The following is a 21352-nucleotide window of genomic DNA, read 5'->3' as shown; positions in this document are numbered from 1 at the left end:
ACACTTGCCTTCATCGCTCAGACCTTTGTGTAGCAGAGTTTGGGACGTCATTATGAGGTTGTACAGGACGTTGGTGAGGCCTGTTCTGGGTCCAGTTCTGCTTTCCATGTTACAGGGAGGATGTTATTAAGGGCTCAGATGAGATTCCCTGAGAATGGAGGGTCTACGCTGTCAGAAGAGGTTTGGGACCTCTATCATTGGAGTGTAGGAGGCTGAGGGGTGACCTTATAGAGGTGTATAAAATCATGAGGGGCGTGGAGAGGGTCAATAGACAAAGTCTTTTCCCTGGGGTGGGGGAGTTCCAAGATGGGGCACTTCTTGAAGGCGAGAGGAGAAGGATTTAGGGGGCAAAATTCTTACACAGAGAGTGGTCCGTGTGAGGAATGAACTTCCTGAGGGAGTGGGGGGTGTGGGGACAGTTACAACGTTTAAAAGACATTTGGATAAGGACATGGACAGGAAAGGGTTGGGGGGGGAATGGGCCAGGAGCAGGCAGGTGGACTGGTTGGTCAGCATGGACTGGTTGGGCCGAAGGGTCTCTTTCCGTGCTGTCGGACTCAAAGCTCTGCAGACCAACTCGAGCCCCTCACTCCCCCTCCCGCCCCGTCCCAGAGACCTGTGCCAACCTCAAAGTCTTAAACTGGGAAAACCCTGTTTGGGAAGCACTGGGAGAGGGGGCCTCGCGGATCCGGTGAGCAAAGTCTGTTCGGATAAACGCCGGATCTTGTTCAGACTTGCCAAGTGCGTTCCCTCTCCCAGTGTGAACTGAACAGGCTTGAAGGGTCTCCTCACGTGTTGATAATTCCACGATTCGTTCACACGCCCCTCTAATGACATGCCTCTTGCATGTCCCCACTTCCTTCCCACAATTCCCAGCATTGGTATCCGGTGATTCCACACTTTAGAATTCCCTCCCTCAACCTCTCCATTCCCCAGCCCCTTTTCCAACTTGTGCCCAATTATGCAACTCAGTGTCAAATTTACTCTTAAAAATGAAAGGACTCTTTGTTTGTTAAGCTCAGGATGCTACAGAAATGTAGTTGTGATTCAGCTCCAAGGAGTCACTGTGGGAACAGAGAACGTTACAGCACAGGAACAGGCCCTTCGGCCCTCCATGTCTATGCTGACCATGATGTCAATCTAAACTAGGGTGGCACGGTGGCTCAGTGGTTAGCACTGCTGTCTCCCAGCGCCAAGGACCCCAGTTCGATTCCAGCCTCAGGTGTATGTCTGTGTGGAGTTTGCACATTCCCCCCGTGTCTGTGTGGGCTTCCTCCGGGTGCTCCGGTTTCCTCCCACAGACCAAAGATGTGCAGGTTAGGGTGGATTGGCCATGGGAAACTGTCCCATAGTGCCCAGGGATGTGCAGGTTAGGGTGGATTGGCCATGGGAAACTGTCCCATAGTGTCCAGGGATGTGCAGGTTAGGGTGGATTGGCCATGCTAAATTGTCCCCGTAGTGCTCAGGGATGTGCAGGTTAGATGTATTAGTCAGGATAAACGTAGAGGAATGGGGAATGTGTCTGGGTTACTCTTCAGAGGGTCGTTGTGGACTTGTTGGGCCAAAGAGTCTGTTTTCACACTTTCATGATTCTCGGATTCTAATTCCATCTGTCTGCATAAAGTCTGTAGCTCCCTATTCCCTGCCTGCTCATGTGCCTGTCTCCATGTCTTTTAAATATTGTGATCGTACGTGCTCTAGCACCTTCCCCTGGCAACGTGTTCCAGGCACCTACCACCCTCTGTAAAATACACTTGTCTGATTATCTCCTTTAAACTTAGCACAGCCCCCTCCTTAAACCTATGCCCCCCCCCCATGTAGTTTGGCACCTCAACACTGGGAAAAAGATTCGGACTATTTACCAGAGCCAAGCCTTGCTATAATCTTATACACTTCTGTCAGGTCACTCCCGCGACTCTTTAAGAAAATAATCCAAGTTCTGGCCAACCTCCCTCTCGTAGCTGATCCTCTCCAAATCCAGGCCCTATCCTGATAAACCTCTTCTACACCCCCTCTCCAAAGCCTCCACATCCCTTCAGTAATCTGGTCAGAACGGCGCCCAATACTCTGAATGTGGCCTGTCTAAAGTCAGATACAGCTTGCCAACTTTTACAATCAATGCCCCAACTAATGCCCTCTGTCTTATTGCCCTCTTTATCCACTAGCGTTGCCACTTTCTAGGAGCTGTGGACTCACATCCCAAGATCCCACTGTGCTCCTGAGGGTTCCGTATCCTGAAGATATTCCCAATGCCCCCTTTTTTTCCCCAAATGCCAGATTGCCACTTGTGCTAGTCCAAGTTGATAGGCCTCAACTTGAGGCTTCAGCCTCTGAGCTGAGGTAAAGGCTAACTCACCAGCCACCGTTATGGAGCTCACTAGAAAAAGCAGCTTGAAAAGCCAGTTCTTCATCCTAGAGAGAAAGGATAAGGGAGTGTTAATGAAAGTCTTGGGCCGTTTTGGCTTTCGGCCTACTAAAACAGGCTCCGTGCCCATGGGGTCAAAATGGCTGCTTCTCGAACCACGTCCAGGACCTTCCCCCTCAATCGTCTCAAGTTCCAAGGAACGTCAAACTGATATCTAGGACACTGCCGTGAGCAAAACTCCACCTCAATTGTCCTTGGAAACAAGACAAGGATAATATTCAAACTGTGTCGAATTTCATCCTGTCAAGGCCTTAGCTTTGGATGGTCTGTTTATCTAAGATCAAGGAGAGGAAATCTAACCGAGAGTCAGTTTATAGAATGTTTTCAGCCCCCACAGAGGCTGTTCGACATGTTTAGCTTTGTCCAACCCAGTCCAATACTGCTCCTCCACGTCATGATGAACAAAACAACAGCACGGCAGCACAGTGGTTAGCACTGCTGCCTCACAGCGCCAGGGACTCGGGTTCAATTCCCGTCTCGGGCAACTGTCTGTGTGGAGTTTGCACATTCTCCCCGTGTCTGCGTGGGTTTCCTCCCACAGTCCAAAGATGTGCAAATGAGGGTGAAATGGCTGTGCTAAATTGCCTGCAGTGTTAGGTGCATTCATCAGGGTAAATGTAGGGGAATGGGTCTGGGTGGGTTGCTCTTCAGAGAGTCGGTGTTGGACCGAAGGGCCTGTTTCCACAAGATAGGGAGTCTAATCGAAAAGGGACCTGGAAGTAGCTCACTGATGAAGGAGCAGCACGCTGAAAGCTAGTGTTTCCAAATAATACTGTTGGACTATAAACTTCATCCTTAACTCCACTTTCCTGCCATTTCCCCCATAACCCCATAACAAGAAGGACGGATTGCACCTAAATTGGAAGGGGACTAATATAAACATGGCTCAGGGATGGGCAGGACTGGCAGCTCAATGTTCCAGGATACAAATGCTACAGGAAGGATAGAAAGGGAGGCAAGAGAGGAAGGGGGAGTGGCATTTTTGATAAGGGATAGCATTACCGCTGTGCTGAGGGAGGATATTCCCGGAAATACATCCAGGGAAGTTATTTGGGTGGAATTGAGAAATAAGAAAGGGATGATCACATTACTGGGATTATATTATAGACCCCCCCCAATAGTCGGAGGGAAATTGAGAAACAAACTTGTAAGGAGATCTCAGCTGTCTGTAAGAATAATAGGGTGGTTATGGTCGGGGATTTTAACTTTCCAAACATAGACTGGGGACTGGCATAGAGTTAAAGGTTTAGATGGAGAGGAATTTGTTAAGTGCGTACAAGACAATTTTCTGATTCAGTACCTACTAGAGAAGGTGCAAAACTTGACCTACTCTTGGGAAATAAGGCAGGGCAGGTGACTGAGGTGTCAGTGGGGAAGCACTTTGGGGCCAGCGACCATAATTCTATTAGATTTAAAATAGTGATGGAAAAGGATAGACCAGATCTAAAAGTTGAAGTTCCAAACTGGAGAAAGGCCAATTTTGACGGTATTAGGCAAGAACATTCGAAAGCTGATTGGAGGCAGATGTTCGCAGGTAAAGGGACGGCTGGAAAATGGGAAACCTTCAGAAATGAGATAACAAGAATCCAGAGAAAGTATATTCCTGTCAGGGTGAAAGGGAAGGCTGGTAGGTATAGGGAATGCTGGATGACTAAAGACATTGAGGGTTTGGTTAAGAAAAAGAAGGAAGCATACGTCAAGTATAGACAGGATAGATCGAGTGAATCCTTAGAAGACTATAAAGGAAGTAGGAGTGTACTTAAGAGGGAAATCAGGAGGGCAAAACGGGGACATGAGATAGCTTTGGAAAATAGAATTAAGGAGAATCCAAAGGGTTTTTACAAATACATTAAGGACAAAAGGGTAACTAGGGAGAGAATAGGGCCCCTCAAAGATCAGCCTTTGTGTGGAGCCACAGAAAATGAGGGAGATACTAAATGAATATTTTGCATCAGTATTTACTGTGGAAAAGGATATGGAAGATATAGACTGTAGGGAAATAGATGGTGACATCTTGTAAAATGTCCAGATTACAGAGGAGGAAGTGCTGGATGTCTTGAAACGGTTAAAGGTGGATAAATCCCCAGGACCTGATCAGGTGTACCCGAGAACTCTGTGAGAAGCTAGAGAAGTGATTGCTGGGCCTCTTGCTGAGATATTTGTATTATCGATAGTCACAGGTGAGGTGCCAGAAGACTGGAGGTTGGCAAATGTGGTGCCACTATTTAAGAAAGGTGGTAAAGACGAGCCAGGGAACTATAGACCGGTGAGCCTGGCATCGGTGGTGGGCAAGTTGTTGGAGGGAATCCTGAGGGACAGGATGTACATGTATTTGGAAAGGCAGGGACTGATTAGGGATAGTCAACATGGCTTTGTGCGTGGGAAATCATGTCTCACAAACTTGATTGAGTTTTTTTGAAGAAGTAACAAAGGATTGATGAGGGCAGAGCGGTCGATGTGATCTATATGGACTTCAGTAAGGCGTTCGACAAGGTTCCTCATGGGAGATTGATTAGCAAGGTTAGATCTCACGGAAAACAGGGAGAACTAACCATTTGGAGACAGAACTGGCTCAAAGGTAGAAGACAGAGGGTGGTGGTGGAGGGTTGTTTTTCAGGCTGGAGGCCTGTGACCAGTGGAATGCCACAAGGATCGGTGCTGGGTCCTCTACTTTTTGTCATTTACATAAATGATTTGGATGCGAACATAAGAGGTACAGTTAGTAAGTTTGCATATGACACCAAAATTGGAGGTGTAGTGGACAGCGAAGAGGGTTACCTCAGATTACAACAGGATCTGGACCAGATGGGCCAATGGGCTGAGAAGTGGCAGATGGAGTTTAATTCAGATAAATGTGAGGTGCTGCATTTTGGGAAAGCAAATCTTAGCAGGACTTATACACTTAATGGCAAGGTCCTAGGGAGTGTTGCTGAACAAAGAGACCTTGGAGTGTAGGTTCATAGCTCCTTGAAAGTGGAGTCGCAGGTAGATAGGATAGTGAAGAAGGCGTTTGGTATGCTTTCCTTTATTGGTCAGAGTATTGAGTACAGGAGTTGGGAGGTCATGTTGCGGCTGTACAGGACATTGGTTAGGCCACTGTTGGAATATTGTGTGCAATTCTGGTCTCCTTCCTATTGGAAAGATGTTGTGAAACTTGAAAGGGTTCAGAAAAGATTTACAAGGATGTTGCCAGGGTTGGAGGATCTGAGCTACAGGGAGAGGCTGAACAGGCTGGGGCTGTTTTCCCTGGAGCATCGGAGGCTGAGGGGTGAACTTATAGAGGTTTATAAAATTATGAGGGGCATGGGTAGGATAAATAGACAAAGTCTTTTCCCTGGGGTCAGGGAGTCCAGAACTAGAGGGGCATAGGTTTAGGGTGAGAGGGGAAAGATATAAAAGAGACCTAAGGGACAACTTTTTTACGCAAAGGGTGGTACGTGTATGGAATGAGCTGACAGAGGATGTGGTGGAGGCTGGTACAATTGTAACATTTAAGAAGCATTTGGATGGGTATATGAATAGGAAGGGTTTGGAGGGATATGGGCCGGGTGCTGGCAGGTGGGACTAGATTGGATTGGGATATCTGGGTCAGCATGGACGGGTTGGACCGAAGGGTCTGTTTCCGTGCTGTACATCTCTATGACTCTGTGACTATAACTCCTGACCACCACCCCACCAATTCGTTGTTTAAAACTCTGTCCGTCTCACCTTTGGATGACGCAGCCCACTCCAGCTCTCGGTGATTCAGAGTCAGCAGGTTCACTCCCCCCCCAGGGAGAACACTCCCCCCACCTCAACTCCGACTTCAATGAGCGACCCTTATTCTGAGATTCTAACCCCCTGCTCCTCAACTCCCCCCTCAAGGGGAAATAACAGTTCCTGTGAAATCTGCGAGGAATTTCAGGCAGTGCATTCCAAGCCATTATCCTCCAATATCTTTCTCACGTTACCATCGTGAGCAAGGTGATAAACTGTGTCGGTGGTTGTACCAACCGCAGGTAAGTGGTTTTCCCACTGTTTTCAGGGAGCGTTGTTTTTATTTTAAATGAGAGAGTGTGGGAGCTCTATTTCCTTTTCGAATCACAAAAATATTTTCCAAAGGGAAATGTGTGGGGCTGGAACAAAAAAAAAACGTGCGAGCGATTATGGTGACAACAATTGATGTGATGACTCAGATCGGATTTATTGCTCAAGGGAGGGAGACCAAGGTGGAGGGCAAAGGTCAGCTCCCCGGTTCAGGAATGATCGATGAAACTGGGAAAAGCCTTGGGGTTGTTTCATAGAATCCCTACAGGGTGGAAACAGGCCCTTCAGCCCAAAAACGCTCTGAAGAGTATCCCACCCAGACCCATCCCCCTACATTTACTCCTGACTAATCCACCCTAACCTGCACATCCCAGGGCACTAGGGGACAATTTAGCATGGCCAATCCACCCTAACCTACACATCCCTGAACACTATGGGACAATTTAGCATGGCCAATCCACCCTAACCTACACATCCCTGGGCTCTATGGGACAATTTAGCACGGCCAATCCACCCTAACCTACACATCCCTGGACACTATGGGACAATTTAGCACGGCCAATCCACCCTAACCTACACATCCCTGAACACTATGGGACAATTTAGCATGGCCAATCCACCCTAACCTACACATCCCTGGACACTATGGGGCAATTTAGCATGGCCAATCCACCCTAACCTGCACATCCCTGGACACTATGGGACAATTTAGCATGGCCAATCCACCCTAACCTGCACATCCCTGGGCACTATGGGACAATTTAGCACGGCCAATCCACCCTAACCTACACATCCCTGGGCACTATAGGACAATTTAGCATGGCAAATCCACCCTAACCTGCACATCCCTGGGCACTATGGGACAATTTCCCATGGCCAATCCACCCTAACCTACACATCCCTGGGCACTATGGGACAATTTCCCATGGCCAATCCACCCTAACCTGCACATCCCTGGGCACTATAGGACAATTTAGCATGGCCAATCCACCCTAACCTGCACATCTTTCAACTGTGGGAGGAAACCCACACAGACGCGGGGAGAATGTGCAACCTCCACACAGACAGTCACCTGAGGCTGGAATCGAACCTGGGTCCCTGGCGCTGTGAGGCAGCAGTGCTAACCACTGAGCTATCGTTGTTTTCCTTCCCTCCCAACAAGTCAAGTCAGGTGATTCCAGTGAAACTTAGCGACTTAATCAATACTTTGCTTCAGTATTCCCTATTGAGAGAGACCTTGACGTTTGTGAGGACAGTGTGAAACAGTCTGACATGTTTGATCAGGTTGAGGTTCAGAAGGAGGATATGCTGAAAATTTTGAAAAACATTAGGATAGATGCTCGGCACATGGAAGATACCAAAATGGAGGTTGTGTACGTTAGTCAGACCTTAGAGTAGGATAAAAGGCCAGCACAACATTGAAGGCCGAAGGGCCTGTACTGTGCTGTGCTGTTCTATGCGTTCAAACGTCAGCCTTACCATTCGTCCGAAACAAAGAAAATAGATACAGGAGGAGGCCATTCAGCCCTTCGGGCCTGCACTGCCATTCAGCACAACCACGGCTGATACCAGTATCCAATTCCCGCCCTCTCTCCATGACCCTTGATCCCTTTAGCCCCCTGGTCCATGTCCACTCTTGAATCTATCTAATGGACTGGCCCCAACAGCTTTCCGTGCTGAAGGGAGTTCCTCAGAGAGTCAGAGAGTGATAGAGATGTACAGCACAGAAACAGACCCTTCGGTCCAACCCGTCCGTGCTGACCCAGATATCCCAACCCAATCTCGTCCCACCTGCCAGCACCCGGCCCATATCCCTCCAAACCCTTCCTATTCATATACCCATCCAAATGCCTCTTAAATGTTGTCATTGTACCAGCCTCCACCACATCCTCTGGCAGCTCATTCCATACACGTACCACCCTCTGGGTGAAAAAGTTACCCCTTAGGTCTCTTTTATATCTCTCCCCTCTCACCCTAAACCTATGCCCTCTAGTTCTGGACTCCCCAACCCCAGGGAAAAGACTTTGCCTATTTATCCTATCCATGCCCCTCATAATTTTATGAACCTCTATAAGGTCACCCCTCAGCCTCCGACGCTCCAGGGAAAACAGCCCCAGCCTGTTCAGCCTCTCCCTGTAGCTCCAACCCTCCAACTCTGGCAACATCCTTGTAAATCTTTCCTGAACCCTTTCAAGTTTCACAACATCTTTCCGATAGGAAGGAGACCAGAATTGTACGCAATATTCCAACAGTGGCCTAACCAATGTCTGGAACAGCTGCAACATGACCTCCCAACTCTTACACTCAATACAATAAATGAAAGCAGTCTGAAAGGGAACACATTTGACTGGAGGTATGAAACTTTGCAAAATAAAAGCAGCCAGTCTGGTATTTAAGAAATATTTTGATCCTTTTTTTACCGTCCGTCTCCCTGTCCCTCCAAGGATGGGACTGCCCCGTGTGAACAAGGGGGAATTCCCTGTTTTCGGATTGCATTCTCAGAATAAACTTTTCTCTGTAGTCAGAGTCGGTCTCCTTCTCCCCAGACCTTCAGTCGCCTGGCAATTGCTTTCAGGATGAATAACAGAACCTCGCCACAAGAGAAAAAGCTGCCCCTTTGACTGCCCGAGCCAATTTGCCCCACTCTCCCCTCCTCCCCCCCGCCAAACCCCAACCACCAACCCTCACTCCCCCACACCTCATCTCCCCAGAACTCCGCAGATCTGTCCCCTTCCGGGATTTCCCCTGTTTATCCCCTCGGTTTTGGAATGTTCCTGTTGGAACTGCGCCCTTTCGGTGCAACGCGTCCCGGACCACAACAACTCATCGAGAGAAACACATTCTCTCTACCTTTTCTCTCTCCATTCGCTTCAATCTGTGTCCCTCCTGGTCACCAACCGTGGGGTCAGGCTTTTAACCTATTGAAACACCCCCCCACCCACCTGAACCACCCCAACCCCCCTGGCAATTCGACCGCACGTGGAGCGCTGTCCAGGGCGAGGGCACATTTTGACTTCGCTTGTGATCTTGCTTCGGTTGTTAATCCCCCTCCCCCTAGATCAGTCCTCGCGACCCCCTTTCCTCCTTTATGAGCTGAGGAGGGGGGTCTTGGGGACATGTACTGGAGAGTGGGACTGGGGCCCACATGAGCTAGGGGCTCCTGGCCTTCCTGCTCTGGGACACCCCACTGCGGCTGATTTTGAACAGGGTGACCAGGGTAAGTGGCCCTGGGTTTGGCAGTGGGGGGCATCCTGACCCGGGCTACAGGACCTTGGGGCCACACGGCCTCAATGACGTTGACTAACGATACAACGGTTTTGGGAGGATTCAAGAGCGACCACAACAACGGGGAGGCAGCCTTGGAAACCGTCCGCCCCCAACCCCACGGAGCTCCGGGCCTACCTGAGGCCTGGATGATTCAGGCCTGGTCCTACAGACCTCAGCTACTGGACTGGCCGCTGTACAGATCTACCACCCCCCCCAACCCCCGACACACCCCTGTCCTGGTTGGGACCTTCTATTTCTGGACCGTTACCCAGAACAACAGTTGCTAGGCCGCTGATTGTCTCACGCTTTCTGGTTTTTGTTTTATGTCTCCGTTCACTCTTTTGCCTACCCACCCCCCTGACACCCTACACTCTGGCCCAGAATGCCCCTTCATTTACTCCCCCAGAGGTCACCCCTGCAGCCCTCTGACCAAACAGCCATTTCTCCCGTGGATCCCCTCACAAACCCGGCCTACCACAGGCTTCTGACGTTTCACCACTCCACAGAACTTCAGGGTTCAGACCTACACAGGCCTCAGGCCTACAACAGGGCATCTGCCCTACACCAGGGGATTTGACCTACAACAGCATATCAGGCCCTTTCAGGGTATGTGCCCACTACCGGGGTATCTGGCCTACAGTAGGGGATGGACGCCATTTAGATCGATGCACGAACAGGAAAGGTTTGGAGGGATATAGGCCAGGAGCAGGCAGGTGGGACTAGTTTAATTTGGGATTATGGTTGGCATGGGCCAAAGGGTCTGTTAATGGTGACCATAATCCCAAATTGAACTGGTCCTACCTGCCTTCTCCTGGTCCATATCTCTCCAAACCTTTCCTACTCAGGTACTTATCCAAATGTCTTTTAAACTTTGTAACTATTCAGCCGCTTCTGCTATAACACGTGTTTCCTCAACGCGGATCGGCTAAATGCGCTTGAAGGATTTCGACCATTATTTGTAGAACGTGAACTTTCCTTAGTGGCTATACTGCAACTCCGGCCCCGTTAGTTTCAATAACGCGGCTACTGAGAGATTTTCCTATCACGCAAGATCACAACGATCACGTTATATCAGGACTGACTGTACCCGCATCTATTACTCCCTCTGAAGTTCATTCCACACAGGAACTTTTAGATTAGATTACTTACAGTGTGGAAACAGGCCCTTCGGCCCAACAAGTCCACACCCGACCCGCCGAAGCGCAAATCACCCAGACCCATTCCCCTACACTTACCCCTTCACCTAACACTACGGGCAATTTAGCATGGCAAATCCACCCTAACCTGCACATCCCTGGGCATTATGGGACAATTTAGCATGGCCAATCCACCCTAACCTGCACATCCCTGGGCACTATGGGACAATTTAGCATGGCCAATCCACCCTAACCTGCACATCCCTGGGCACTATGGGACAATTTAGCATGGCCAATCCACCCTAACCTACACATCCCTGGGCACTATGGGACAATTTAGCATGGCCAATCCACCCTAACCTGCACATCCCTGGGCACTATGGGACAATTTAGCAATGGTCAATCCACCCTAACCTACACATCCCTGGGCACTATGGGACAATTTAGCAATGGTCAATCCACCCTAATCTGCACATCTTTGGACTGTGGGAGGAAACTGGAGCACCCGGAGGAAACCCACGCAGACACTGGGAGAATGTGCAAACTCCACACAGTCAGTCGTGATCTGAACAAATTGCTCCCATATCTTTTTTTTAAATCTCTCTCCCCTCACCTTAAAAACACACTCTATAATCTTGAAATGGGGGAAAGACATCAGCCACTCACCTTATCTATACCCCACAGGATTTTATAAACCTCCATCAGGTCACCTCTCAACCTCCGACACTCCAGTGAAACAGCTCCCAGCCTCTCCAACCTCTCCGTATAACTCAAACCCTCCATACCCGGCATCATCCTGGGAAATCTCTTCTGGACCCTCTCCAGCTTCAACTAACATAACAGGGAGACCAGAACTGAACACAGTACTCAGTTAGGGTCAGGGTGAGAGTTAGGGTTACGGCTGGGGTTGGGGTTGGGATTAGAGTTAGGATGTTGGATTAGATTAGATTACTTACAGTGTGGAAACAGGCCCTTCGGCCCAACAAGTCCACACTGCCCCCCCAAAGCGTAACCCACCCATACCCCTACATCTACATCTACATCTACCCCTTACCTGACACTACGGGCAATTTAGCATGGCCAATTCACCTGACCTGCACATCTTTGGACTGTGGGAGGAAACCGGAGCACCCGGAGGAAACCCACGCAGACACGGGGAGAACATGCAAACTCCACACAGTCAGTCGCCTGAGGCGGGAACTGAACCCGGGTCTCTGGCGCTGTGAGGCAGCAGTGCTAACCACTGTGCCACCGTGCCGCCCAAAGGCGGATTTAGGATTGGACTGGGGTTAGGATGTTGGGTTTAGGATTGGAGTGAGATTAAGGTGTTGGGATTAGGATTGGGATTAGGGTTCGGGTTGGGTTAGAGTTGAGGTTAGAGCTGGTTTTAGGATTAGGGTTGGGAATGGGATTAGGGTTAGGTTTGGGATTGGGATTAGAGTTGGGATTGAGATTAGGTTTGGAATTAGGGTTGGGTTTCTGGGTTGAGGTTAGGCGCTGGGGCTTAAGGTTAGGGTTAGACTTTGGATTAGGGTGGTGGGGTTGGGTTTTGGGTAGGCAATGAGCTGTGGTCACCAGGTATCCATTCAGACTGTCACCAGACTGTCTCATCCGATGGAAAAGAGCATCAGAAACGCGATGTTACTGAGGCAGTGTTTGGTTATAATTGCATGCTAATGTATGCTGATGAATGGTAATATGGGTGCATGCATATTAATGCATGGCAATACATGCTAATCCATGGTAATATATGCTAAAATGCATTAATGTATGCTAATGTATGCTCGTGCATGCTATTATGTGCTCATTTATACAGATAATACTCTCACTGCTCACGAGTGGCATTCTGTCTTGCTGGTGACCAATCGGTTGCAAATTGAGACTTCTTGCTCCTTATCAATCGATGACTTCATCTTAGTTTTCACCTTCAATTCTAGTGTCACTTGGTCTCTGGGAAAATCACAGCGTGAGTCACAACAGAGACTCTCTTTCAGACTGTAGCCCAGACGTTTGCTCCCCTTGGACCCACTCTCTGGGTGATGCGAAGTGGCTGTGATCTCGATCCCTCTTGTCCATAATGTTAATTATTTACACTCCCTCCCACTGAGCGCTGCTCACTCTCTCTCTCTCTCTCTCACTCTCTCGCTCCCTCAATCGCCTGTGGTGTTTTGAGAGCTGATTTTCACCAGCTTCATGGGTGTTTCTGAGCAGGGTAACTCCCAACACCTCAGTAACATCCATCGGGGGCAAAACCAGCCCCTGATACCCCACTCTCCCCCCCCCCCATGGACCCCTCAAGAAAGACCGCTACTCCTGAAAGAGTTCAGGCCAGAGGGAGGGCCTTGTAAATTTGGCGTGTGCACCCCCACCCACCCCAGTCAAGGGGGTGAATGGGATAGGGGTGTCTCATCGAGTGACAGGTTGATGGGAGAGAAACTATTTCTGGGTGGAGGGGTTGGGGGGGGAAGATTCAGAGTCTGTCAAATCCAAACCCCCTCTCTTTCTAAGGAGGGGGGAGATGGGCAGGAATGTGTCAGGAAACATCTGCCCCCTCACAGGGGTTGGGGGTGGGGGAGCAATGCAGAATCTTCGCCCCCCCCCACTCCCCCCAACCCCGCAGAAAGAAAGGTCTCAGGGCTGGCAGGGGGTGACAGCAGAAAATGTCAAGACGTGGGTGAAGGGGTTCAAGGGTTAGACAAGGGTCACGGGCCACCGGGTTCATCGAATCCAATGGGTTCATTTGAAATCGACACCACCTCACATCTCAAAACTTCCAAAAAGCTTTCTTTCAATAAACCTATCGGCTCGATCATGTGTATGGGTCTGACCTTGTCACACCTCCAGTCCCAACACTGGCACTCCACATCACAGAAGGAAGAGTCTGTTACCAGTCAGAGGAGGGTGAGGGATGGGGGCAGCTCCAACAACACTCAAGAGACCCGACACCATCCAGGGGCAAAGCAGCCCCCGGCTGGATTGGCCCCTCACCCACAAACATCCCCTCCCGCCCCCCCCACCGACGCTCAGTAACAGCAGTGTGTACCATCCCCTCCCTCCCCCCACCGACCCTCAGTAACAGCAGTGTGTACCATCCCCTCCCTCCCCCACCGACCCTCAGTAACAGCAGTGTGTACCATCCCCTCCCTCCCCCACTGACCCTCAGTAACAGCAGTGTGTACCATCCCCTCCCTCCCCCCACCGACCCTCAGTAACAGCAGTGTGTACCATCCCCTCCCGCCCCCCCCACCGACGCTCAGTAACAGCAGTGTGTACCATCCCCTCCCTCCCCCCACCGACCCTCAGTAACAGCAGTGTGTACCATCCCCTCCCTCCCCCACCGACCCTCAGTAACAGCAGTGTGTACCATCCCCTCCCTCCCCCCACCGACGCTCAGTAACAGCAGTGTGTACCATCCCCTCCATCCCCCACCGACGCTCAGTAACAGCAGTGTGTACCATCCCCTCCCTCCCCCCACCGACCCTCAGTAACAGCAGTGTGTACCATCCCCTCCCTCCCCTCACCGACCCTCAGTAACAGCAGTGTGTACCATCCCCTCCCTCCCCTCACCGACCCTCAGTAACAGCAGTGTGTACCATCCCCTCCCTCCCCCCACCGACCCTCAGTAACAGCAGTGTGTACCATCCCCTCCCTCCCCCACCGACCCTCAGTAACAGCAGTGTGAACCATCCCCTCCATCCCCCACCGACGCTCAGTAACAGCAGTGTGTACCATCCCCTCCCTCCCCCCACTGACCCTCAGTAACAGCAGTGTGTACCATCCCCTCCCTCCCCCCACCGACGCTCAGTAACAGCAGTGTGTACCATCCCCTCCCTCCCCCCACTGACCCTCAGTAACAGCAGTGTGTACCATCCCCTCCCTCCCCTCACCAACACTCAGTAACAGCAGTGTGTACCATCCCCTCCCTCCCCCCACCGACCCTCAGTAACAGCAGTGTGTACCATCCCCTCCCTCCCCCACCGACCCTCAGTAACAGCAGTGTGTACCATCCCCTCCCTCCCCCCACCGACCCTCAGTAACAGCAGTGTGTACCATCCCCTCCCTCCCCCCCACGACCCTCAGTAACAGCAGTGTGTACCATCCCCTCCCTCCCCCCACCGACGCTCAGTAACAGCAGTGTGTACCATCCCCTCCCTCCCCCCACCAACACTCAGTAACAGCAGTGTGTACCATCCCCTCCCTCCCCCCACCGACGCTCAGTAACTGCAGTGTGTACCATCCCCTCCCTCCCCCCACCGACGCTCAGTAACAGCAGTGTGTACCATCCCCTCCCTCCCCCACCGACACTCAGTAACAGCAGTGTGTACCATCCCCTCCCTCCCCCCACCGACCCTCAGTAACAGCAGTGTGTACCATCCCCTCCCTCCCCCCCACCGACCCTCAGTAACAGCAGTGTGTACCATCCCCTCCCTCCCCCCACCGACGCTCAGTAACAGCAGTGTGTACCATCTACAAGACCCACTGCAGGAATTTACCAAAGACCCTCAGGCAGCACCTTCCAAACCCACGACCACTTCCATCTAGAAGGACAAGGGGCAGCAGAGACATGGGAACATCAACCCCCTGCAGGTTCCCCTCCAATCACCATCCTGATTTAGAAATTGTTCCTTCCTGGGTCAGAACCCTGGGACTCCCTCCCTCAGGGACATTGTGGGGTTACCCACAGCACATGGACTGCAGAGGTTCAAGAAGGCAGCTCACCCCCCCCACCTTCTCAAGGAGGGGGGGTGGGAGCAACTAGGGATGAGGAGATAAATACAGGGGGCCCCCACAAATGAATCAATAAAACTATGTATGTTTTATATTAAATAAATAAACCCGTGCTTCAAAATGATTGATCGATTTACTAGCAGTTTTAGGATGACTTCAGTTTCACTGTCACAGTTCTTAAACTTAAAACTGAATCTGAAATTATTCCCTGAAGCTTATCTTTAACATGCAAATACAAATACCAAATTTAAAATAGGGGGAGATAACCACCTTCAGATTTAAGGCAGTCCTGAAAATCTTACCTAAAATCTGAACGATACTGAAGATTACCTGTGGTTCGAAATGATTCTAAAATACTTGAGCTTCAAACGTTCATCCTAACATCACTCTCGAAGGTTTGACAGTTCTCACAGATTCTCCTGTTTAACTTTAAGAAAAGCGATGTCGCAAAGTTCCCTCAGTTACAAGTTTTTTTTTTCCCCGCCCCGGTCTGAAGCTGCTAAACCTGCTCAGGAAACCTACCTGAACACGGCCCAGACAGAGTGCAGGCTGGAGTTCCTCAGGTCCTGTCGCTGGGATTTGAACCCTGCGTTGTGACACCGCTTCGAGTGTGGAAGTTTACGTCTGAAACCAAAAAAAGAAATGCCGAGCTCTGGACTTTCCCCTCCAAAGGCACCTCCTTTCAATGAGATCAGTGTGCACCGCATGTGCGAGGGAACCCAATGGTTTCTACTCTGCTGCCAAGTGGAGAGGAGAGAGAGAGAGAGAGAGAGAGAGTGATTCACAATATTGAGCTGATCCTACACTCTTTCCTTTTACGACCAACTGTTTTTTTTTTGAAAAAGCCTTCTTCTTTCAAGTCGGGCCCTCTGTTGTACTTTTGCCAAATCACCTGCGGGCATATTAATTTCTTCTGAAACAAAACGAGAAGTTACTTTATTGAGTGTGTATTTTTTTCCCCCCCCCGAACTGCATTACCAAGACAAGCCGGTGATAATGTCAACTGAAAACAGCAAATGCTGGAGATCCCAGCCTCAGGCGACTGACTGTGTGGAGTTTGCACGTTCTCCCAGTGTCTGCGTGGGTTTCCTCCGGGTGCTCCGGTTTCCTCCTACACTCCAAAGATGTGCAGGTTAGGGTGGATTGGCCATGGGAAATTGTCCCATAGTGCCCAGGGATGTGTAGGGATGTGTAGGTTAGGGTGGATTGGCCATGGGAAATTGTCCCATAGTGCCCAGGGATGTGCAGGTTAGGGTGGATTGGCCATGGGAAATTGTCCCATAGTGCCCAGGGATTTGTAGGTTAGGGTGGATTGGCCATGCTAAATTGTCCCATAGTGCCCAGGGATGTGCAGGTTAGGGTGGATTGGCCATGCTAAATTGTCTCATAGTGTCCAGGGATGTGTAGGTTAGGGTGGATTGGCCATGCTAAATTGTCCCATGGTGTCCAGGGATGTGTAGGTTAGGGTGGATTGGCCATGCTAAATTGTCCCATGGTGTCCAGGGATGTGCAGGTTAGGGTGGATTGGCCATGCTAAATTGTCCCATAGTGCCCAGGGATTTGTAGGTTAGAGTGGATTGGCCATGCTAAATTGTCCCATAGTGCCCAGGGATGTGTAGGTTAGGGTGGATTGGCCATGGGAAATTGTCCCATAGTGCCCAGGGATTTGTAGGTTAGGGTGGATTGGCCATGCTAAATTGTCCCATAGTGCTCAGGGATGTGCAGGTTAGGGTGGATTGGCCATGCTAAATTGCCTGTAGTGTTAGGTAAGGGGTAGATGTAGGGGTGAATGGGTGGGTTGTGCTTCGGCGGGGCGGTGTGGACTTGTTGGGCCGAAGGGCCTGTTTCCACACTGTAAGTAATCTAATCTAATCTAATCACAGCTGGTCAGACAGCATGTATGGAGAGAGAGTTGAGATCACCCAACACCGGGTTATAGTCCAACAGGTTTAATTGGGAGCACACTAGCTTTCGGAGCGACGCTCCTTCATCAGGTGATTGGAGAAGTTAACATCATACTCCATGACACTGGACTCCTTTTGTTATCGAGTCTGTGAGCACAATCTCAACCTCCTGATGAAGGAGCAGCGCTCCGAAAGCTAGTGCTTCCAAACGAACCAGTTGGACTGTAACCTGGTGTTGGGAGATTTATAACTTTGTCCACCCCAGTCCAACACCGGCAGCTCCAAATCATGGGGAGAGAGACAGAGCAAGTGACTGTTTCAAGTCTGAATGTTTCAGAGCTGGGCCAGTGTGGAGGGGGACAGCATTTATGTTACAGAACGCGGGGGGGGGTGGGGAAGATGTTGATAGTTCACCTTAAGTGATTGGAATCGGCAGAACCATGGTGTTCCTAAATGCCAGGCGAGGAAGGACAGGCAATCCCCCAGTGCGCTGGTGGGAGAGAGAGAGAGGGTGACAGAGAATGTAACAAGCAGAAAGAAAGGAATGGGAGGTGGTTCACAATCTGGAAGGTGTCCAGCTCTGCAGGACGTCTGGAAGGTTGGTCAAGTGCCAAGCCAGCAGATGGGATGCTGTTCTCCCAGTTTGTGCTGAGCTTCACTGGATCAGGGATCCACCCAGACTCCCAGCCGAGCGGTGAGACAGAGCACTGTCTCATGTTCTCACTTCACCCACCAACAGTCTTTCTCCCCCAGCATTCTGACCCCCTAACCACCGGGCGCGTAAATGCTGCCCCCCCACCCCCCGCTTCCCACAGTTCACATCAGCTCTGATAAAGAGTCATCCAGACTCGAAAACATTAGCTTTCTCTCTCTCTCTCTCTCTCCCTCCCTCCCCTTCCCTCCCTCTCTCTCTCTCTCTCTCTCTCTCTCTCTCTCCCCTTCCTTCCCTCCCTCCCTCTCTCTCTCTCTCTCTCTCTCTCTCTCCCTCCCTCCCCTTCCCTCCCTCTCTCTCTCTCTCTCTCTCTCTCTCTCTCTCTCTCTCCCCTTCCCACCCTCCCCCTCTCTCTCTCTCTCTCTCTCTCTCTCCCTGGATGCTGTCTGACCCCGCTACGATCTCCAGATTTTCTTGTGTTCAGTACAGATTCCAGCAGTTGCAGTTACGTGCTCTGACGGAGCGGTAATGCCAATATGCTTTTGCCTTCCTCTCGTGCGGACTTTAAACCCCCATCTCCGACAACACACACACAGATGCACACTCACCATCCTTCTGACTAGCTCACACCCTGGAACCGAGGGGAGCCGGAGGTCAGGGCTCTCGGACTCGGAGATCTCCTGGTATAATCCCAGGCAGGAGGAGATCCCAGTTCAGGGGGAGAGAGCCCGGGAGAAGCCGGGATCTATCCCCTTCGACCGGAGAAGGGGGACAAAAACCAAAGGGCGCTGGAGAAATTCAGCAGGTCCGGCAGCATTGTGCGGAGAGCGAAACAGAGTCATGTTTCCCGTCGAACGACACTCCCTCAGAAAATGTGTGATGCAGAGAAGCCGAATGAAAAACATTAGCATTTCATTCATGTCACAACTCGACCTAAAACCTCCCAATCAACATATTGCTGGAGCAGGAGGGCACTGTGTCTGATGGAGGGCTGTAGAAGGGGGGGCCCTGTGTCTGATGGAGGGCTGTAGTACGGGGCCCTGTGTCTGATGGAGGGCTGTAGTAGGAGGGCACTGTGTCTGATGGAGGGCTGTAGTAGGGGGCCCTGTGTCTGATGGAGGGCTGTAGTAGGGGGGCCCTGTGTCTGATGGAGGGCTGTAGTGGGGGGGGGCCCTGTGTCTGATGGAGGGCTGTAGTAGGGGGCCCTGTGTCTGATGGAGGTTTGTAGTAGGGGGGCCCTGTGTCTGATGGAGGGCTGTAGTAGGGGGCCCTGTGTCTGATGGAGGGCTGTAGTAGGGGGCCCTGTGTCTGATGGAGGTTTGTAGTAGGGGGCCCTGTGTCTGATGGAGGGCTGTAGTAGGGGGCCCTGTGTCTGATGGAGGTTTGTAGTAGGGGGGCCCTGTGTCTGATGGAGGGCTGTAGTAGGGGGCCCTGTGTCTGATGGAGGGCTGTAGTAGGGGGCCCTGTGTCTGATGGAGGGCTGTAGTAGGGGGGCCCTGTGTCTGATGGAGGGCTGTAGTAGGGGGGGGGCCCTGTGTCTGATGGAGGGCTGTAGTAGGGGGGGCCCTGTATCTGATGGAGGGCTGTAGTAGGGGGCCCTGTGTCTGATGGAGGGCTGTAGTAGGGGGGCCCTGTGTCTGATGGAGGGCTGTAGTAGGGGGGCCCTGTATCTGATGGAGGGCTGTAGTAGGGGGCCCTGTGTCTGATGGAGGATTAGATTACTTACAGTGTGGAAACAGGCCCTTCGGCCCAACAAGTCCACACCGCCCCGCCGAAGCGTAACCCACCCATACCCCTACATCTACATCTACATTTACCCCTTACCTAACACTATGGGCAATTTAGCATGGCCAATTCACCTGGCTTGCACATCTTTGGACTGTGGGAGGAAACCGGAGCACCGGAGGAAACCCACGCAGACACAGGGAGAATGTGCAAACTCCACACAGTTAGTCACCTGAGGCGGGAATTGAACCCGGGTCTCAGGCGCTGTGAGGCAGCAGTGCTAACCACTGTGCCACCGTGCCAGGGCTGTAGTAGGGGGCCCTGTGTCTGATGGAGGGCTGTAGTAGGGGGCCCTGTGTCTGATGGAGGGCTGTAGTAGGGGGCCCTGTGTCTGATGGAGGGCTGTAGTAGGGGGGGGCCCTGTGTCTGATGGAGGGCTGTAGTAGGGGGGCACTGTGTCTGATGGAGTGCTGTAGTAGGGGGCCCTGTGTCTGATGGAGGGCTGTAGTAGGGGGGCCCTGTATCTGATGGAGGGCTGTAGTAGGGGGGGGCCCTGTATCTGATGGAGGACTGTAGTAGGGGGCCCTGTGTCTGATGGAGGGCTGTAGTAGGGGGGGGCCCTGTGTCTGATGGAGGGCTGTAGTAGGGGGGGGGCCCTGTATCTGATGGAGGGCTGTAGTAGGGGGGCCCTGTGTCTGATGGAGGGCTGTAGTAGGGGGGCCCTGTATCTGATGGAGGGCTGTAGTAGGGGGCCCTGTGTCTGATGGAGGGCTGTAGTAGGGGGGGCCCTGTGTCTGATGGAGGGCTGTAGTAGAGGGGCCCTGTGTCTGATGGAGGGCTGTAGTAGGGGGCCCTGTGTCTGATGGAGGGCTGTAGTAGGGGGGGCCCTGTGTCTGATGGAGGGCTGTAGTAGGGGGCCCTGTGTCTGATGGAGGGCTGTAGTAGGGGGGCCCTGTATCTGATGGAGGGCTGTAGTAGGGGGGGGCCCTGTATCTGATGGAGGACTGTAGTAGGGGGGGGGCCCCCTGTCTGATGGAGGGCTGTAGTAGGGGGGCCCTGTGTCTGAGGGAGGGCTGTAGTAGGGGGGCCCTGTATCTGATGGAGGGCTGTAGTAGGGGGGGGCAGTGTGTCTGATGGAGGGCTGTAGTGGGGGGCCCCTGTGTCTGATGGAGGGCTGTAGTGGGGGGCCCCTGTGTCTGATGGAGGGCTGTAGTAGGGGGGCACTGTGTCTGATGGAGGGCTGTAGTAGGGGGCCCTGTGTCTGATGGAGGGCTGTAGTAGGGGGCCCTGTGTCTGATGGAGGGCTGTAGTAAGGGGCCCTGTGTCTGATGGAGGGCTGTAGTAGGGGGGGCACTGTGTCTGATGGAGGGCTGTAGTAGGGGGCCCTGTGTCTGATGGAGGGCTGTAGTAGGGGGCCCTGTGTCTGATGGAGGGCTGTAGTGGGGGGCCCCTGTGTCTGATGGAGGGCTGTAGTAGGGGGCCCTGTGTC

General features: G+C 51.8%; 1 protein-coding gene across 14 annotated transcripts in view; it reads right to left on the bottom strand.

Annotated features, from left to right (window-relative positions):
* The window catches only part of LOC140458868 (ICOS ligand-like), a 55477-nt gene that overhangs the window by 17780 nt on the left and 16345 nt on the right, over positions 1-21352 (bottom strand). For 3 of the 14 annotated variants that reach the window (XM_072553570.1, XM_072553573.1, XM_072553576.1), the window contains 2 exons: positions 16105-16319; positions 2357-2412 (listed from right to left, as the gene is read on the bottom strand). In XM_072553570.1, the coding sequence (XP_072409671.1) occupies positions 2357-2412; positions 16105-16319 (271 nt within the window). Of the gene's footprint in view, positions 1-2356; positions 2413-12690; positions 12799-15884; positions 16069-16104; positions 16320-16560; positions 16636-18746; positions 19423-21352 lie in introns of those variants that run through there. The other 11 variants (XM_072553575.1, XM_072553571.1, XM_072553580.1 and 8 more) reach the window with 9 other exon arrangements.

This window comes from Chiloscyllium punctatum, chromosome 34 (genome assembly GCF_047496795.1).
Source record: "Chiloscyllium punctatum isolate Juve2018m chromosome 34, sChiPun1.3, whole genome shotgun sequence".
NCBI classification, from domain to species: domain Eukaryota; kingdom Metazoa; phylum Chordata; class Chondrichthyes; order Orectolobiformes; family Hemiscylliidae; genus Chiloscyllium; species Chiloscyllium punctatum.
The sequence above is the reverse complement of the archived record's forward strand: the minus strand, read 5'-3'. Positions and strand labels throughout refer to the sequence as shown.